General features: G+C 49.5%; 1 protein-coding gene across 3 annotated transcripts in view; it reads right to left on the bottom strand.

The window, feature by feature from the left end:
- LOC102961457 (zinc finger protein 709-like) overlaps positions 1-16460 on the bottom strand; it is a 60020-nt gene extending 43560 nt beyond the window's left edge. For all 3 annotated transcript variants that reach the window (XM_042977707.1, XM_042977704.1, XM_042977705.1), the window contains exon 1: positions 16278-16460. In XM_042977707.1, coding sequence (XP_042833641.1) covers positions 16278-16280 — 3 coding nt within the window. In that variant the 5' untranslated portion in view covers positions 16281-16460. The remainder of the gene's footprint in view (positions 1-16277) is intronic.
- Positions 16461-16798: the final 338 nt, after the last annotated feature.

Here is a 16798-nt window from a genome sequence, read left to right as displayed (position 1 = left end):
AACACACAGACCGGAGGACACACACTTGGCTTGCTCTAAGACGATTGTGCCTCGTCAGCTCCGAGAACTGGAACCAGAATGTCAGGATGCTGTGGACACTCAGATTCAGCCTTTGGGCTGTATTTTTAAAAAGTGGATAAAACATGAACCCCAAGACCTGAGAAAAATCATCTCATCTTTCATGTCATGTGTCCTGGCCTCATACAAACTCCCAGATCAAGACATATGGCCCCACTACGCAACTAGAAGTCTTTTGCCAGAACTCCTCCAAATGCTCACAGGTCCCGTACATGCAAGCCTTCATATTCATGGCACTGTCCCCAAATCCCAACCTCTACAAAAACTGCAGAATGTGTCTTCCTCAGACACATGGCCCATCTGACCCTTCAGACATTCTAGATGACCTCTCTTTTATTCCACCCATTGGCTTTCCCCTGCCTCTACAGGAACAGGGGCTCTACTGGACTTAAATGGCCAACTTTAGATTTTTCCCATAGGTATCCCAGGTTTAAAAAAAAAAAAAAACAGTGGGCAACAAATTGACTCCTAGTGGACGCAGATGCAACATATTTGATTTTTTTTAAATTTTTAATGTTTGTTTATTTTTGAGAGAGAGAGAGATACAGAGCATGAGCAGGAGAGGGGCAAAGAGAGAGGGAGACACAGAATCCAAAGCAGGCTCCAGGCTCTGAGCTGTCAGCACAGAGCCCGACGGCAGGGCCCGAAGTCATGAACGATAAGATCATGACCTGAGCCAAAGTCAGACACTTAACCTACTGAGCCACCCAGCTGCCCCAGAATATATTTGATATTAAAGCTAATTTAAGGTTGCTGATGTAACGAAAAGACATGATTTTAGAGTTATCCATACATATTTATTACATATAAAACTTTTATACTAAAGGTCAAATAAGCTCATGTTATCTCTGTTGCAGTTTGTAAATAAATGATGACTTAAAATCATGGTTAACTTTGTCTCAGAAAGTTCTCATGGGTAATTTTTAAGATAGTTTTCAAAATCTTTCATAACCTGAAACTTTGAAATTTTGCTAAGTTCAGTGATAAATTCGGTTTAATTCACTGGGCATCTAAGTCTTTTCTCAATAAGATGAAATACTAACATGTTAATTAGCAAAAATAAGTTTCATCTGCTTTTGACTTCTTATTGCAAAGAAACTAAAGATACCTGCACCTGTTGGAAAACATACATTGTGCCTCATATAAAGACTGTGCTATGAAAAAGGCATGTTCCTAAAAACTATGAAATGCGTCCATAAGTTTGTCATCTAAAGAATCCTGGTGTATAGACAGTTCTCAATTGGTTTTCACTGGAGACTAAGGTTTCTAAGAGGTACAATTCTAAATGTAACTGAGACCGACCGGAATGGGGAAAGCAAGTCTGTATCTAAGAGAGTAGGAGATATGAGGGATGGGAATACATTTTGTTAAGGTGAAAGAAAGTAATTTTCTCCTAAAATGAGACTGGTTATTTAGAGAAAAAAATCTCAGGACAAACTCTGAGTGCAAAAGAATGTTGCAGACAAGTTTGTGAAGGGACAGCTTTAGAAAGTAATTTTATGTGTGTGTGCTTAGGATGGACTAATATTGAAATAAATTGATTTTAAAAGGATACTGCTTCAATAGTAAACATGCACTTTTCTCGCTGGGACAAAGCTTTCTTGGATTGTTGGTCTGGTCTTGATCAAGACGATGTAAACAAAAGTCTTCTTCCTTTCCTTATCTGCCCCCAAAACCAAAGTTTCTATGTTTTGCTTTCACCAGGTCTCTGACTACTTAAAGTTAAAACTTCTCAAAATGTGTAAGATCTGTAATTCTATTTAGACATGTGCTTTAAAAATTTCTGAGAGTTCAAGGGGTGCCTGAGTGGCTCAGTCAGTTAAGCATCCAACTTCGGCTCAGGTCATGATCTTACGATTTGTGAGTTCGAGCCCCACATCGGGCTCTGTGCTGATGGCTTGGAGCGTGGAGCCTGTTTCAGATTCTGTGTGTGTGTCTCTCTCTCTGCCCTTCCCCCAGTAATGATCTGTCTGTCTCTGTATCAAAAGTAAATAAACATTTAAAATAAATAAAAATAAAAATAAAAATTTCTGAGGATTCCAACACACTTTCCCAAGTTTAGAAATTGTAAATGAAGTATTTTTTGACTAATTAGGCTTGCATATTTGGTATGTTAACTTACTTGGAAAGCAGGGTCAAACAAATAGTAATAAACCTTAGATTGTATCATTTGAGTGTATACTACAGCTGTTTTGAAATTACATAAAATCCATAAAGTTTAAATATGTTCTCATATAACATCATCACTTGACATTCTAATTGTTAAAATACTAGTTGTCAAAGAAATGAGCAGATTTCCTTGTCAGCTATATTACACTGAAGTCACAGATCAGATCATGAGTCATGGCCATTTCTATGTTGTTTTGTTTTGTTTTGTTTTTTTGTCATTTATATTTATTGTTCTGATGCTCTTGCCAAATGAGTTTTGTCTTCAAGGAGATTCATGAAAAGGATTTTTTTTGTAAATACAGGTATTTGATATCTTTAAATCATAAAACTGAACTGGGTAAGAATTTCCAGAACTAATGGGAAAGTTGCATTCAAACAAACAGGAATTAATTAACATAGGACTAAGTGAATTAAAGATGCTTATAGTTTTTGTAACTCTTATTTGAAATATTGCTGGTTCTATAGTGTTTGCTCTAACAAACTGAGGAAGTTTTCTCTTGAAATACCTAGGACTTACAGAAATGTGATGAAGTATTCCTTTGTGAACAAATGGAAACCTTTCCCTTTTTTCCCTACCTCAATGCCACAGAATTCCGAAACTCTCAGTGAGTATTCTTTCTTTTCCTGTCAAGGATAAGCATTTGTGTAAGTTCAATGAGCCTCTCTTCTTCTTGTAACAGGACACCATCGGAAATGTTGGTTATCCTACCGAGGCTTCGACTGAAATGTCATATTTCAGAGAGACATGGTAAGACAACAGATACTACCGGGCAGCTTTAAAGAAATAAGGTTGACTTTATGCAGCCAATCAAGCCCCTTAGAAATGCTGGCCTGATCCCTTGCTGACAGAGTTCCCAGCAGCCTTACCAGGTGAGTAGACAAAGTCAATTCCTGGCAGGTGCAGGTAACCTCAGGATTTATTCAGGGCCTCAAGAAGAGGTATTCACCTGAATCTACAGGGATTGTAGACAAATCTGACAGCAAGTATTTGACTTGGCTTCTGGCCTTGAGAGGTTATTAAAAATTCAATCTAGAGATTATTTATAAACATTTCAAGCAAAGAAAGTCATTAAAAAAAAACTCCTATGACCAATCACTATTCTTTTTATCATTATTATTATTATTTTATATTTTATTTATTTTTGAGAGCAAGAGAAACAGAACACAAGCAGGGGAGAGGCAGAAAGAGAGGAAGACACAGAATCCGAAACGGGATCCAGGCTCTGAGGTGTCAGCACAGAGCCCAACGCAGGGTTCAAACCCACAAACTGTGAGATCATGACCTTAGCCAAAGTCGAATGCTTAACCGACTGAGCCACCCAGGCGCCCCACCAACACATTCTTCCTGAGCTTCTGTGGATAATTAAGCCATGTTTGTTAGTCTTGATTTGACTATGTCTGGAAATAAGGGTGATTTCAGAGAGAATAAAAAATAATGTTTCAATAACACATCTTTGTAGATATTAGATTTTAACACTATTTCTTATAAACCAGACTAGGTCCTGAATTCTTCTGGTTTCATCAAATATTTAGCTAGAGTTCTCCAAACTAAGGTTTCCAACCTTCCATCCTCTTGACTAAAGTCATTAAAAACCACAACCACCCTTTTTCCTAAAGTCTTGAAAACTGATGCTGGACAACTTGAGGTGAGGTTCAGAGAAACTGGCAAAAGCTCATGTATAAAGAATCATGATGCTTGTTACTGTGAGGATGATAACAAGACCTCATGGACATACGATCATCTGAACAGCCAAAAAAATGGGAGGAACTCTCCAACATTTTCATAACTCAACTATCACCTTGACCAATTCTGTGTGGCTGGGAGGCCAAAAATCACTCCACAAAATCCCGAATTTCCCCTTCTCCATGGGATTGGCCGTAGACTTCTGGAAATAATGGGTAGCCATTCTTTCCTTATGATATGACTGCATGATGCACTTAGGGATGCCCTTATCTACCAGGACAAGTCACCTCTCACTTGCCAGCAATTCCTCATCATTAGAATATCATTAAGGCTAGGGGCACCTGGGTGGCTCAGTCAGTTAAGCATCTGACCTCGGCTCAGGTCCTGATCTCACGGTTCGTGTGTTCAAGCCCCACGTCAGGCTCTGTGCTGACAGCTCAGAGCCTGGAGCCTGCTTTGGATTCTGTGTCTCCCTCTCTCTCTCTGCCCCTCCCCTGCTCACATTCTCTCTCTCTCTCTCTCTCAAAAATAAACAGTAAAAAAATTATTTAAAAAAGAATGTCATTAGGGCTGGACATCAGGCAAAGAAGCCTTCTTGATGGTTTTACCCCTTAGACATATCTGTCACAGGAGTTGCCTCTATCAATGTAAAATTATAAGTAGATGCTTTAACCAAGCACACAGACATCACCTTTAACCAACCCCAACACATGCTCACCCAGAAATTGAGGTGGTCCTGCAAAACCAAACAGCCCTTAAAATCCTGCTGCAGCTCAAGGAGTAACGTATACTTTCATTAAAACAGTGTTGGGGCAGCTGAGTGGCTCAGTTGGTTAAGAGTCTGACTTCTGCTCAGGTCATATCTCCTGGTTCAGGAGTTTGGGCTCCACATCGGGATCTCTGCTGTCAGCGCAGAGCTCACTTTGGATCCCCTGTCTTCCACTCTCCTTGCCCTTCTACTGCCTCGTGCACTCTCTCTCTCAAAAAGAAATAAGCAGGAAAGGGACAGAGAGGGAGACACAGAATCCAAAGCAGGCTCTAGGCTCTGAGCTGTCAGCACAGAGCCTGATGTGGGGTTCAAATCCATGAACTGTGAGATCATGATCTGAGCCAAAGTCGGATGCTTAACAGACTGAGCCACCCAGGCAACCCAACCCTCCCCCAAAAAAATCGTTTTAAAAGAGTGTTAAATATATGCTTCAGATTACAATAATGCTAAAAGATATGGATACTCATGTTGGTGCTTGAAAGGATCCCTCCCTCTCCTTCAATAACTGGTTAAACTCCACTGTAGGAAGATTTTGGTCAACTATTAAAGGTCTTTTATTTCAGCTTCTCTTCCTGCTGAATGTTGACCCACCAGGGACATCTCTATGCCCTCATTCAGCAGGAAGAAGCTACTGAAGGTGACACCCCTGCCCTAATGCCAAAGAGTTGTATTGTCCACCTGTCAGGGGGATGTCAGGGCCACATTTAGATAACAGGCTTCACCAATGGAAAACGGAGTTAGGCAAAAGGGCCCACAGTGAACACACAGATGCATAAAAAGCAGGCTCATGAAGTGACCCACCTCGAAATGGCCACAGGCCCCAACTATCCAATGGCCTACTTATAACCAGGCACAGTTACCATAAAAAGGGGAATTTCCATATGTTCCCACACTCCTTCACTCTGCCCTATAAGTCTGGCCCCAAACCACTTCCTGGTGGCCCTCTGCTCCCTCATGGTGCATTCAATAAACCTCTATCTCCTTTGTGCTGCATTGGGTGAATTCTTACACAACCCACACTGCTGGGTCCCCCAAACATCAGAACCCCCATACGTAATATCTTTGGAGCAATACAAGAAGCCACCATATCATTGAAATAAAGAAAACAATTATCATAAAATTATCAAAAGTTGTTTAAACAAAAGACATGTTCCCAAAATCTAAGGACACAGAACTCCAGCTACAACAAAGGCAACACCCCTTCGTCTGGGGCTGTAACATGGGTTTGCTAGTCACACAGCTGATACGAGGTTTGTGATCTAAACAAGTTTCTAAAAACTCATATAACAACAATTAAAAAAAGACATTATAAAGACAAATAATACAACCAAATAATGGACAAAGAACGCGAGTACACATTTCCCCAGGAAGATACACAATGGCCAAAAACCATATGAAATGATGCTCTATGTCACCAATCATCTGGGATCCATTCACAAAATTTAATTGTGCACAGACACGTCTAACCTACTCTATGAGGCCAGTTTATGGTGATACCAAAACCAGTCATATATAAAATGGATTCTACAACGTGACCAAGCGGGATTTATCTGGGAATAAAATGGTTGGTTCAGCAAGCAAAATAGCAGTCATAAACTTCATGAACAGGAGAGAAACAAAAACCCCATGATCACTTACACACAGAAGAGGTATCTCCTTGAACCCACCACCCTCTCTTGACAAAAATACTCAGCCAACTAGGAACAGAAAGGAACTTCCTCATCCCGGAAAAGGGGCGGCGGGGAAAAGTCCACACCTAACATTTGCGCACCCAGACACTTCTCCAAAGAACATATGCAAATGGCCAGTGGGTCGATGAAAAGATGCTAGACATTCGTCACGCGGGACACGCGCCTCGAACTACCAGCAGAGGCCCCTTCGCACCCACCACACTGGCTATAAAGACGCCCCGGGAAGCGCTGGCGAGGACGTGAGCAGGGCGCATTCTCCTTCGTTCATCCTGCTGCGGATGTAAGAGGGGGCGGCCGCCTTGGAAGAGTCTGGTGGACCCCCAACACGAGCAACGTGGAGTTCCCACCCAACACGGCAGGTCCGCTCCTCGTATCCACCTGCCCCAGACCCGGGAGGACGAGCGCCATCACACACACGCGTGCGCACGCGCTCTGCTCTGCGCGGCACGACTCCCGATCGCCAGCGATGAAAACCACCCAGAAGCCGGGAACCCCTTCCAGGCTGAGTAAAGGCGACACGACTGAAGTGGAGTCAGGAGTCCACAGGGGAAGCTCCCCAACCTGCCGCTCAGGGCCAAGGGCAGACACAACACGGAGAGACGCACCCGCACACCCATAATGCATCACTGCTCCTGCAGGAGGAAGGGAGATTATTTCCTGGGGTGGCAACAGCCCAGCCAATGAGAGACAATCATAGCCCAGCCAATGAGAGAGAGCCAGGGCTCAGCCAGTGAGAGCCACAACCCAGCCAATGAGAGACGGCCACAGCCCTGCCAATGCAGGATAGTAGCAGCCCAGCCAATGAGAGACAGTCATGGATCACCCAATGAGAGATGGTCATAGCCCAGCCAATGAGAAGCCCCTGAACGTAGAACCCCCCCCCCCCAGTTTGCTCCAACGGACTTCTTGTTTGCACAGCCCCTCCCAATGCCCCCTCTCCTCTAGAAAACAGTAGCCCTCCCTATAGTCCTCCCCTTTTTTCCTCCAGATTTGCCTGTGGTTTTGCTGTGGCATATGTGTCCCAAATTACAATTCTCTGCTAGTCCCAGATAAACCCATTTTTTCCTGGAAAAATAATCTGGTTTTAAGGTTAACAGTTACTTGATCACTGGTGGACCCACAAAAGACCCCAACCACTCCGGGCTGGCGAGCAAACAGGTGCAGGTCCCACAGAGCCCACTGCGCTGCTTTCTCGCGGACCCTGAAGTGGAGGGTAAGTTTTGTGCCAGGATCAGAGCCCCGCTCCCCGGGTCTGCGCTGTCCTGTGTCTGTGCTCTCCGGGGTTTACTGGGGACCTGTCTTAGGGGCTTGTCCTTTCTGAGAGAACTCATTTGGCTTTTGTTCCGACTACTTTTCAGAACTGGACTGTACCTCTTAGAACCGTACCTGTTGGAAATGTGCTAGCCCTTGGTCTGATTTCTTCTGTAAAGAGGCTACCCCTGTAGAGACCAGTGTTTATACACTGGTCTAGAGAAAACCACCATGAAATGGATTCCAAACATCAAAGCGCAGGGAGGGGGGGCTCCCACCTGGGACCCTGACCAGTCTTACGTTTAAAAAGCCATGGTGCGTCCTCATGTGCATTTCTAAAAAATGAACAACTGAACCAAATGTAATTTAAAATTACAATGGCCTTTATGGGGAACTTTCGATCTCCCCAAACTTGTTTTATTGAAAATTAAATTAGGAAGTCGTGACTTCAGAACATTGAGTTTGATACAGATTTTATTCGGTACCTCAAGACTTGCAAATATTTTCAGGATCTAAGTGTGCCTCTTTGCAAAAGACTATTTCAAATGAACGGAGGCAAACAACTGAAATACGACAAATGGCTTCCGAAGTGTCTTTTTCTCCCACCCTGACTTCACTGCTGCAGACACCCGGCGGCTACTCTACACCCAGGACCTGCCTCCAACCACTTTCCTCAACAAGCTCTGAACTTCCCTTTTCTTCTGAACCTGCCCTTGATCCCTCCTTACCTCAGCCTGTTAACCAGGCCTCTTTAAAGGGAAGGCTTCTCAAGATCTAAAACCCCACATTTCTCATGTTCCCTGGACTAAGGCAGAAGTTTCCAGAAATGCCTAGAACCCCCATAAGCTCGCTGAGGAACATAACACAGCTATTCAACTGGGACACACCAACAGGGTGTCCCAGATTGAGATCATTAGTCCACATGCGTGTTGCTGAGGCCCAGGCCACACATGGGATGAAACTAACCCGCGAGACACAGATGCCCACTTCTGGAAAGATGCTTATGACACTCGCTGGAAATCCCCACCGAGCAATTACAGTAGCTTTTCCTAAGATTGTGAATTAAGACAAAATCTAGACTTCCACACAAAAGCCTGATGAACCTGTACGTGGCTGTTGTAACAGACTCCAGCTTGTCTTCAACATAACTTCAGGTCTTTCTTCACATGTGAAATCTACCCAGGCAGCATTTCATGGGCTGAACTGGGATCTTGCTTTTTACTTAAAAGGCCCAAGATGGAATGGGACTCCACGTCCACTGCATTTTCGTTATTTTGGCAAACAAGCGGACTCACACCCCACATGGAGGAAAGGCAGCCAAAATTCTTAATTCTCACCTACGGCATCTGAAGCCTCCTAAAAACCAAACACCTACAGTTCGCACTACGATTGCAAACAGGCGGGACATGTGAGAGAAGGTTATCAGCAGCCTGAATGCTCCAGATGCGGGAGCCCTCCTCCCAGCCCTTCCCAACCCCTCCTCATTGCCAACATCTGGGCCCTAAGGACCACAGGGGCTCTGCCCCAAGTTCCCTCTTGATCTCTGACACGTCTTCAACGCAAAAAATGGAAGCCAGCTCAAGGAAACCAACAGGCAAACTTCTGTTCTACTTCAAAGGGATGTTCTCCTAAATAATAATTTAGCAAAACTGACCAGAGGTGTCCCCAAAATGCGCCCCAGAAATGGAAACACTTTATTAGAAGTCTAACTGTTACTTCAAAAAAAGGGAGAACTCTGCTTTGGGCCAAAGAACAGTCTGGCCCTAGGAGCGATTCTACAATATTAACTGCTCACCACTGAACACACAGTAGAGCAGCGGCCTCCAACAACAGGAGAGTGTTCGAGAAGTACTCGTGGAGAAAGACTGAAGCCACAAAAAAACGTGACAACCTCGCTGGTCCCACCTGTCCAGTTACAACCCAGGGAAACCTGTTTGCATGAACGGATTTCACGCAGCCCCCTCTCTATGAGTATGTGTTAGTCACGGTTCATAGGTTATCTCACTGGCGGAAGCCTTCTCTTGTCCTGTGGCTGCAGTGCTGTGAGAAAAGGGCGTCCCTACCTGGGGAACACCTCGCAAACTTCACAGGGATCCGGGAGCCCAGTTTACCGGCCAGGTGCCGTTCCGTTCGGCCCGTTTTACACCTTCGCTCTGCGTAACACCGAGGATCCTCGGGCTCAGGTGGACTCACTGAAGGCATTGCTGCTACTCAACGGACACCCTGTGTGGAGACACCCCCGCCTCCCAAACACCGTGTCCAAAAGCACTGGGGTTGGTCCTTTTCCATCTCACACCCCCCCTCCAGAGCCCCCCCGACTCCCACCCTGAGAAATCACAGCACGTCATAGGCCCTGGCCCTCGCTCCTTTGACTCCCGGTGACAAAAAGGTGTATACGTTAGTATTGGAAAAAATTAATAGCTTCTTATCAAAATAACCATGCCATAGGGGCGTCTGGGTGGCTCGGTCGGTTGAGTGTCCGACTTCGGCTCAGGTCACGATCTCACGGTCCATGAGTTCGAGCCCCGCGTTGGGTTCTGGGCTGATGGCCCAGAGCCTGGAGCCTGCTTCTGATTCTGTGTCTCCCTCTCTCTCTGCCCCTCCCCCGTTCATGCTCTGTCTCTGTCTCAAAAATAAATAAATGTAATAAAAAAAAATTAAAAACAAAACAAAACAAAATAACCATGCCGTGGGAGAGCAATGTTCACAGTGCCCTCCCGGGGGGAGGAAGACCCTGAGGCCTCCCACCTTCCAACTCCCGAGATTTCGTCTACTGACGCGACCCCTCCTGGTTCCCTCCGGCCTCCCAGGAAAGGCCCCCCGTCAGCATCTGCCCGCCAGCCCCTGTGTCACCGCACTCCAGGGCACAGACCCTGGAGGCACGTGGCACGTGTAGACACACAGCAAACCCTGACTGCCCTGCACACCACATGGTGACGCGACAGGAAAGGTTTCCCGAACGGCAGCAGACGACATCTGTGCCACAGCCTTCCCGAGACGTCCGGCCCTGGCTTGGGGCCCTTTTTCTCACTGTTGCTTCTTCTCTGCTTCATGGAACTCTCTTCGTGGGGTTCTGGCCTTTCAGGAAAGGCCTCATCAGGATCCCGAGACAAATGAACCGGTCACTTGCCTTTTCTCACGTGTTAGAAGGCTCTAAATTCACAAAAGTCTTTCCTCATCCGAACTATTAGCTGATGCCGTCCTATTACCCAAATTCATGGTCTCTCCATTCACAACCTTACAGGCTGCATTTCTGGGTAACATGTGGTTCCAAACTGCACTTTTGAGAACACTTGTTAAAACATCTTTCAAGTTTTGCTACTTTTTCAGAAACTTCACCACTAAGCTTTGTGTCCCCCCCCCCGCCCCCCGACACTGTCTCCTCCCAAATGCCCTGGGTTCGTTCTCTCCCTCTGGGTCCCTGGGATTCACCATCTGCCCTCACGGTGGCCCAGGCGGGGACTTCCAAGAGGCCAACAGGACTCCGGGTCTGCTCCACAGGGAGAACTTTCTCCCCGGGGTTGGAATAAGTGCCAATAAACATTTCAGTGGGCTGCCTTCAGACCCGGGGTCCCGGATTAGAACAAACCATAGAGTTATGCTACTTTTCTTCCATATTTTATTGCCAGTGACCCGTGTGATTCATACAAGTACACGCTCTGCAAGGCTGACACTGCTGGTGAACACGGCCTAGACGACAAGTGTCTGACGGCATCTCCCTCCGAACCGTCCCTGTTACTCAGCTGTGGCCTCGACTGGTTTCCGCTGCTCTGCTCGTTCCCTCCAACACGAGCCACGCCAAGCGGGAGACGTCCTTCCTGGCGCTGAGGGACAAATCCACAAAATACAGCAAACCCGCCTCTCACTCCCAGATGCTTCTCAGGAAACACTGAGGTCACACAGAGGAAATGCAGAAATTCGCACACGGAAAGCTCCTTAGGGACGGAGTGGGGGGCGGGCAGGGGGCGCCCTCGCGTCCTGCCCCATCCTCACCGGGGGGCCCCAGCCGCAAGCCCAGCACCCTGCAAGCCCATCCTGCCTCAGCTGGGACGCCACCTCCCCACCCCCACCCTGCCAGGGAGGAGCCACTGTGCTTCCAGCCCTAGGTTCTTCCACATCCCGTGTTTCCATCCCGGCCCCTCCTGGCCTCTCTAGGAGAGTGTCCCTCTCCTCTGTTCTAGTAACTGCCTGTGGTCCTGTGGTATCTTACACGTCCAGAACTAATTCTCTGCTGTTCCGGAACAAACTCAGTTTTGGGTGTAAAGTAACTGACAGTTTCAATTTACAAGTTACCAGTAACCAGAACACGTGGCAGCAACAGACAGACGGATAAACACCCTGATCGACAAAGAAATGCACAGACAGGCGCCCCTGACTTTAGCAAGTGGCATCAGCAGAGATGGGGACACTTGGACACATGGGGCCAGGGAAGGCTGGTTATCTAAGGGGTAAAAGGAATCATCAGATTCACGGACAATAACCGAGTGTTGTGGATTTAACTGCCACGGAAACAAGAGGAACATACACGGACAGAAAAGTTCCAGCACGTGTGATCAGACCTGAGCGATGGAGGAGTTTTCCCACAGAACAAAAGACGGTCGTCTGCACAGGAAGAGACGGGGAAGGACAAGTCTACTAACAACGTGAAGGGTGCATCCACGCAGACAACCCAGAGAAAGGACACACCCTGACGTGGAGAAAACACAACACGTAGAAATGAAACAGACAAATGTCCCCAGGAAGTGAAGGAAACAGATCATCAGGAAGAAGACATGTGAGTTACAGGTCACAACACGCTGGAAACGCTTCCACGGAAGAGGGAACCCACACGTGAGAAATGCTCAGCCCTGGAGGAATCAGAAAAACCAACGTGTGACATCCAGGAGACCCCGTGTCACACCCACGAACTAGAAAACAGGAAGCCAGAAGGGACAGGACCCAGCACTGACGTGTGGCTCACACTCTGCACCCGCGTTTCCTACTAACATATAAGTTACTCATGAGCTACAATATGCAATATGTGAGACAGATCAGGGTCACAGCTTTGCAACCCTGGACCCTGCATGGAACCGTCACTAGCATTTGGATGAATCCTTTTTTTTTTTTTTAATATTTATTTTTAGGACAGCACAAGCAGGGAAGGGGCAGAGAGAGGGGGAGAGAAAAGGGATTCTCCACTGACAGTCTGACAGAATTGAGCTGGATGTGAGGCCTGGCCTTGACCTCACAAACCCGGAGATCACGACCTGAGGGGAAGTCAGCTGCTCAACCAACTGAGCAACCCAGGTGCCTGGGATGAATCCCCTGATCCATGACCCCATCCACCTGGCATGAAGGTGTGGAGCCCCCTGCAGACCCCCCCCCCAACCCTCATGGAGAACGACAGCTCTGTCCTGAGATACTTTTCCCCAGGGGACGCTCTCTGGATAAAGCCCCCCAGTAACCCGAGGAAGAAAGGAGGCAGAAAGAACTCGGGCACTTTACACCTGCTCAACGCGAGGCTGGCGGAGGACAGAGCCATCAGTGCTGAGCTGGACAGGGACAGCGCTGCTCACAGGTGACAGGTGACCTGCAGACGCCTACCTGAGCCCTGTGCTCCTGGGTGGTTCAGTTGGTTAAGTGTTAAATCATGTGAGTCTTGATTTTGGTTAAGGTGGTGATGTCATGGTTCATGGGTTCGAGCCCCACATCGAGCTCTGAGCTGAGGCTTCAGAGCCTGCTTGGGATTCTCTGTCCCTGTCTCTCTGCCCCTCCCCCTGCTCACACTCTCTGCCTGAAAATAAATAAAATAAATATAAAAAGAGAGAGAAGACTCACAGGAAGTCCCCCTGGCTCACCCACGACAGGGCCATGCACAAAGCCCCCAAATCCACACTTTGTGCCTCATCTGCGATCAGCTCAGCTGCTTGTCCCCGTGACCAAGGGGCACAAAATGCTGGCTGGTCCCGCTTTGCTTTGGCTTCTCTCCTTCCTCCAGGCCCCTGAATGTGGGCTTGCTCTCAGGCTGAGCCACACACAGCCCCTCCTGGGGGACAGGGGGGACAGGCTGGCCTCAGGGAACCCCAACGTCAGCACCATACCTGTTCATGCCTGGTTTCTTTCCTCCTCTCCTCCCTTCTACACGACTCTTGAGACACTCGCAGGTCTTAGGCTCACAGTGTCAATGTAGCCCCTGCCCCAAATGCAACTGCCCCCCGATCCCCTGCATGGCCCCTGCCCCTGATACTACAGTCCTCCTCCCCCCTGCACAGCCCCTGCCCCTAATGTAACTGCTCCCCCACTCCCCTTCATGGCCTCTGCACCCAATGTAATAGCCTCCCCTGCCCCCTGCACATCCCCTGCCCCTAGTGCAACAGCCTCCCCTGCCCCTCTGCCCCTAATGCAACTGCTCCCCCTTTCCCCTGCACAGCCCCTGCCCCTAATGCAACAGCCCTCCTACCCCCCTGCACAGCCCCCACCCCTAGTGCAACAGCCCCCCCGTGCCCTGCATGGCCCCTGATCCTAATGCAACAGCCCCCCCTTCCCCCTGCACAGACCCTGCCCCTAATGCAACTGCCCCCCACTCTGTTCTCAGCCCCTGCACCTAATGCAATAGCCCGCCCCTGCCCCCCTGGACAGCCCGTGTCCCTAGTGCAACAGCCCCCTGCCTCCCTGCACAGCCCCCACCACTAATGCTACAGTCCCCCTCACCCCTGCACAGTCCCTGCCCATAGTGCAACAGCCCTCCTACCCCCCTGCACGGCCCCTGCCCCTAATGCAACAGTTCCCTCCCCCTTCTTTGCAGTCATTCTTCTCAATACAGGACTCTCCTTACTCAACTCGGATTTTTTTTTTTGACACTGGTTTGACCAACTGTCCACGACCGCCCCTTTCCTACCCAAACTTTGCCCAGGCCGCTGTGCTCCCCACAGGCCCCTGAACTGCAGGTGGCCCACACGCTGAGCATCCACTGAGCTGAGGAACAAGGCCCTGGGGACGTGAGCCAATGAGGCCTTCCTCCACCACAGGGGCCAGATCCTGACACTGGGCCTTCCTGCCCATCCCCCTCTCGCAGAACAGCCAAGCTGGGTTCTGTTTCACTGGAGAGTCCCTGAGATGGGAGCAGGTCCTGTTGGAACTGATTGTAATAAACTGTCCTCAGCCAGGTGCAGATTTGAGGTCATCTCTCAGGTCTGTCACCAGCTAGACCCCAAGCCCACGTGGTTGTACTCACAGACCTTTGCCCCACGTTTCCCTAAGCTGTCCTTTCCAGCTGTCCTCTTTAACTCAGGCAAATGACAGGAACCCGCCCCTGGAGCAGACCCACTGCCCTCACCAGACCTCCAGGGCCCCAACCTCCCCGACCAGTTTGAGGAGCCCCGGGATTCCTGCCTGTGCAGAGGGACCTGGAGGGACCTCTGGAATGACCACCAATTACCTTTACCTCATTATCACACTGAAGTCTCCACTGGGGGAGGAGCACAGCCTCCTGTACATGACATACTCCCTGGGGACAGGCCTGCTGCCCTAAGGCCCACCTCCAGCACCCCTCCTTCCACCCCACACAGGATGAGGAGGCTTCCCCATGGAAATATCCATCCCAGCCCTAAACCAGAAGAGCCCATCCACCCTCCCTCCGGGAGTCAGGGCTTTGGAAGTTATTTCCTGGGATCTACTGATCTCTGTATCTGCTGCTAATAACGTTTTCTTCCTGGGACTGCTCAATGTGGAGCACTTTCTGACTCACCAAGCAGAGAACTCAGGTTGGTTGGGTGACAGGTCCACCGTGGGTCCCCCTGTAAGCTCAGCGGGTTTAGGGGGTGCCCAGAAAAGCAATCATTTTAGGACCCCCGCTCCATTCCGTGATCTACGCCTCTCCGGCTCTATTTGCCCAGTACACTCCTTGCAGAACTTCCTGGTCCGGGTCAGAATCGCAAAGAAATGGAAAAACAAAAAAGCAATCTCAGCCATTTACGACTTGAAGGGAACAGCGGGTTGCAGACTGACAGTCTGCACCAGGCCAGGAAACAGCCAAACCCGTGAAGCTCTCCGCGCGGTTTCCAAAGTGAGAAAACCCTGCATTTCTTACCCGAGATCGCAGCCCAGGACCCCGTGCGCGCGCACCTGCTCCCTCAGCCCCGGCCCCACGTCCCACACTTACCTCCGCTGGATTCTAACGTCCAAGTCTCAGCCCCCGGGAGCAGCTCTGGCTCCGGGACCGTCACACTGCACGCGTGCTTTCTGGGCACGTCTTGCAGCTCGGTCCGAGCAACCTCACGCCCGCCTAGACTGCCCCCGACAGAGCTCCCCTTTCTGAATATTCATCCTCACCCTCCATAAAAGAAAAACCCTCTTCCCTGCTGGGGAGTCGCGGCTTCGGAAGCTATTCCCTGCGGCCTCCTTATGGCTGCAAAGTTTCCTTTATGAGACAACTCACCGGACAGTCTCTACCTGTCCCCCACCGAGGAGCAAACTCCTGCTTAGTCAGCTCGTCGCACACGCTCCCCGAATCCCAGGCCTCCCCCCTGCCCTCCCCCAGCCTCCCTTCTCAGTTCCATCCGCCCAGGACCCAGGTGCGGACCCCGGGGAACGGGGACACCCCGCCGCGGCCGCTTCCACCTAGTTCCGGCTGGTCCCCTCCGGCCCGCGCACTCACCATCTCGCGACCCCGCTCCGCGCCCTCGGGGCGTCCTTCCACGGCGCGCACCCCCGCAACTGTGGCAGCGCAGGATCCGACTGCGCCAGCCGCCCCGGCGGAGAGCCACACCCACCGGGCTCTCGCTCGGGCCTGATTGGGTGGTGTGCAGGTCCCGGGCCCTGATTGGGCGATCCTTCAGTCCCTGCGACCTGATTGGATGATGTTCCGAAGCTGACTCTCCTCGAATCTGATTGGATATTGGTCCTGCAGCTGATTTCCTCCCCCCCCCAGGCCCGCCCCCTGCCCCTGAGTGACAGGCTGGCGGTACACACGTGTCCGATCCCCCTGCCCGAGGTGGGCTCTCAGTAGAATGCGCTCCGGGCGGACTGAGCCGCCTGTCTCCTCCTCCTTCTGTCTGAGGATCTGACTCAGTTTCTCCGCGGAGCCTCCCTTACGCGGGGATCCGGATCCGGATGACAGAATAGAAGGACCCGGTGACCCTTCAGTCCGTGGCCCATACAGCATAACGGTGCACCTGT

The sequence above is a fragment of the Panthera tigris genome, chromosome A2 (assembly GCF_018350195.1).
Source record: "Panthera tigris isolate Pti1 chromosome A2, P.tigris_Pti1_mat1.1, whole genome shotgun sequence".
NCBI lineage: Eukaryota > Metazoa > Chordata > Mammalia > Carnivora > Felidae > Panthera > Panthera tigris.
This window is presented reverse-complemented; position numbering and strand designations above follow the sequence as displayed.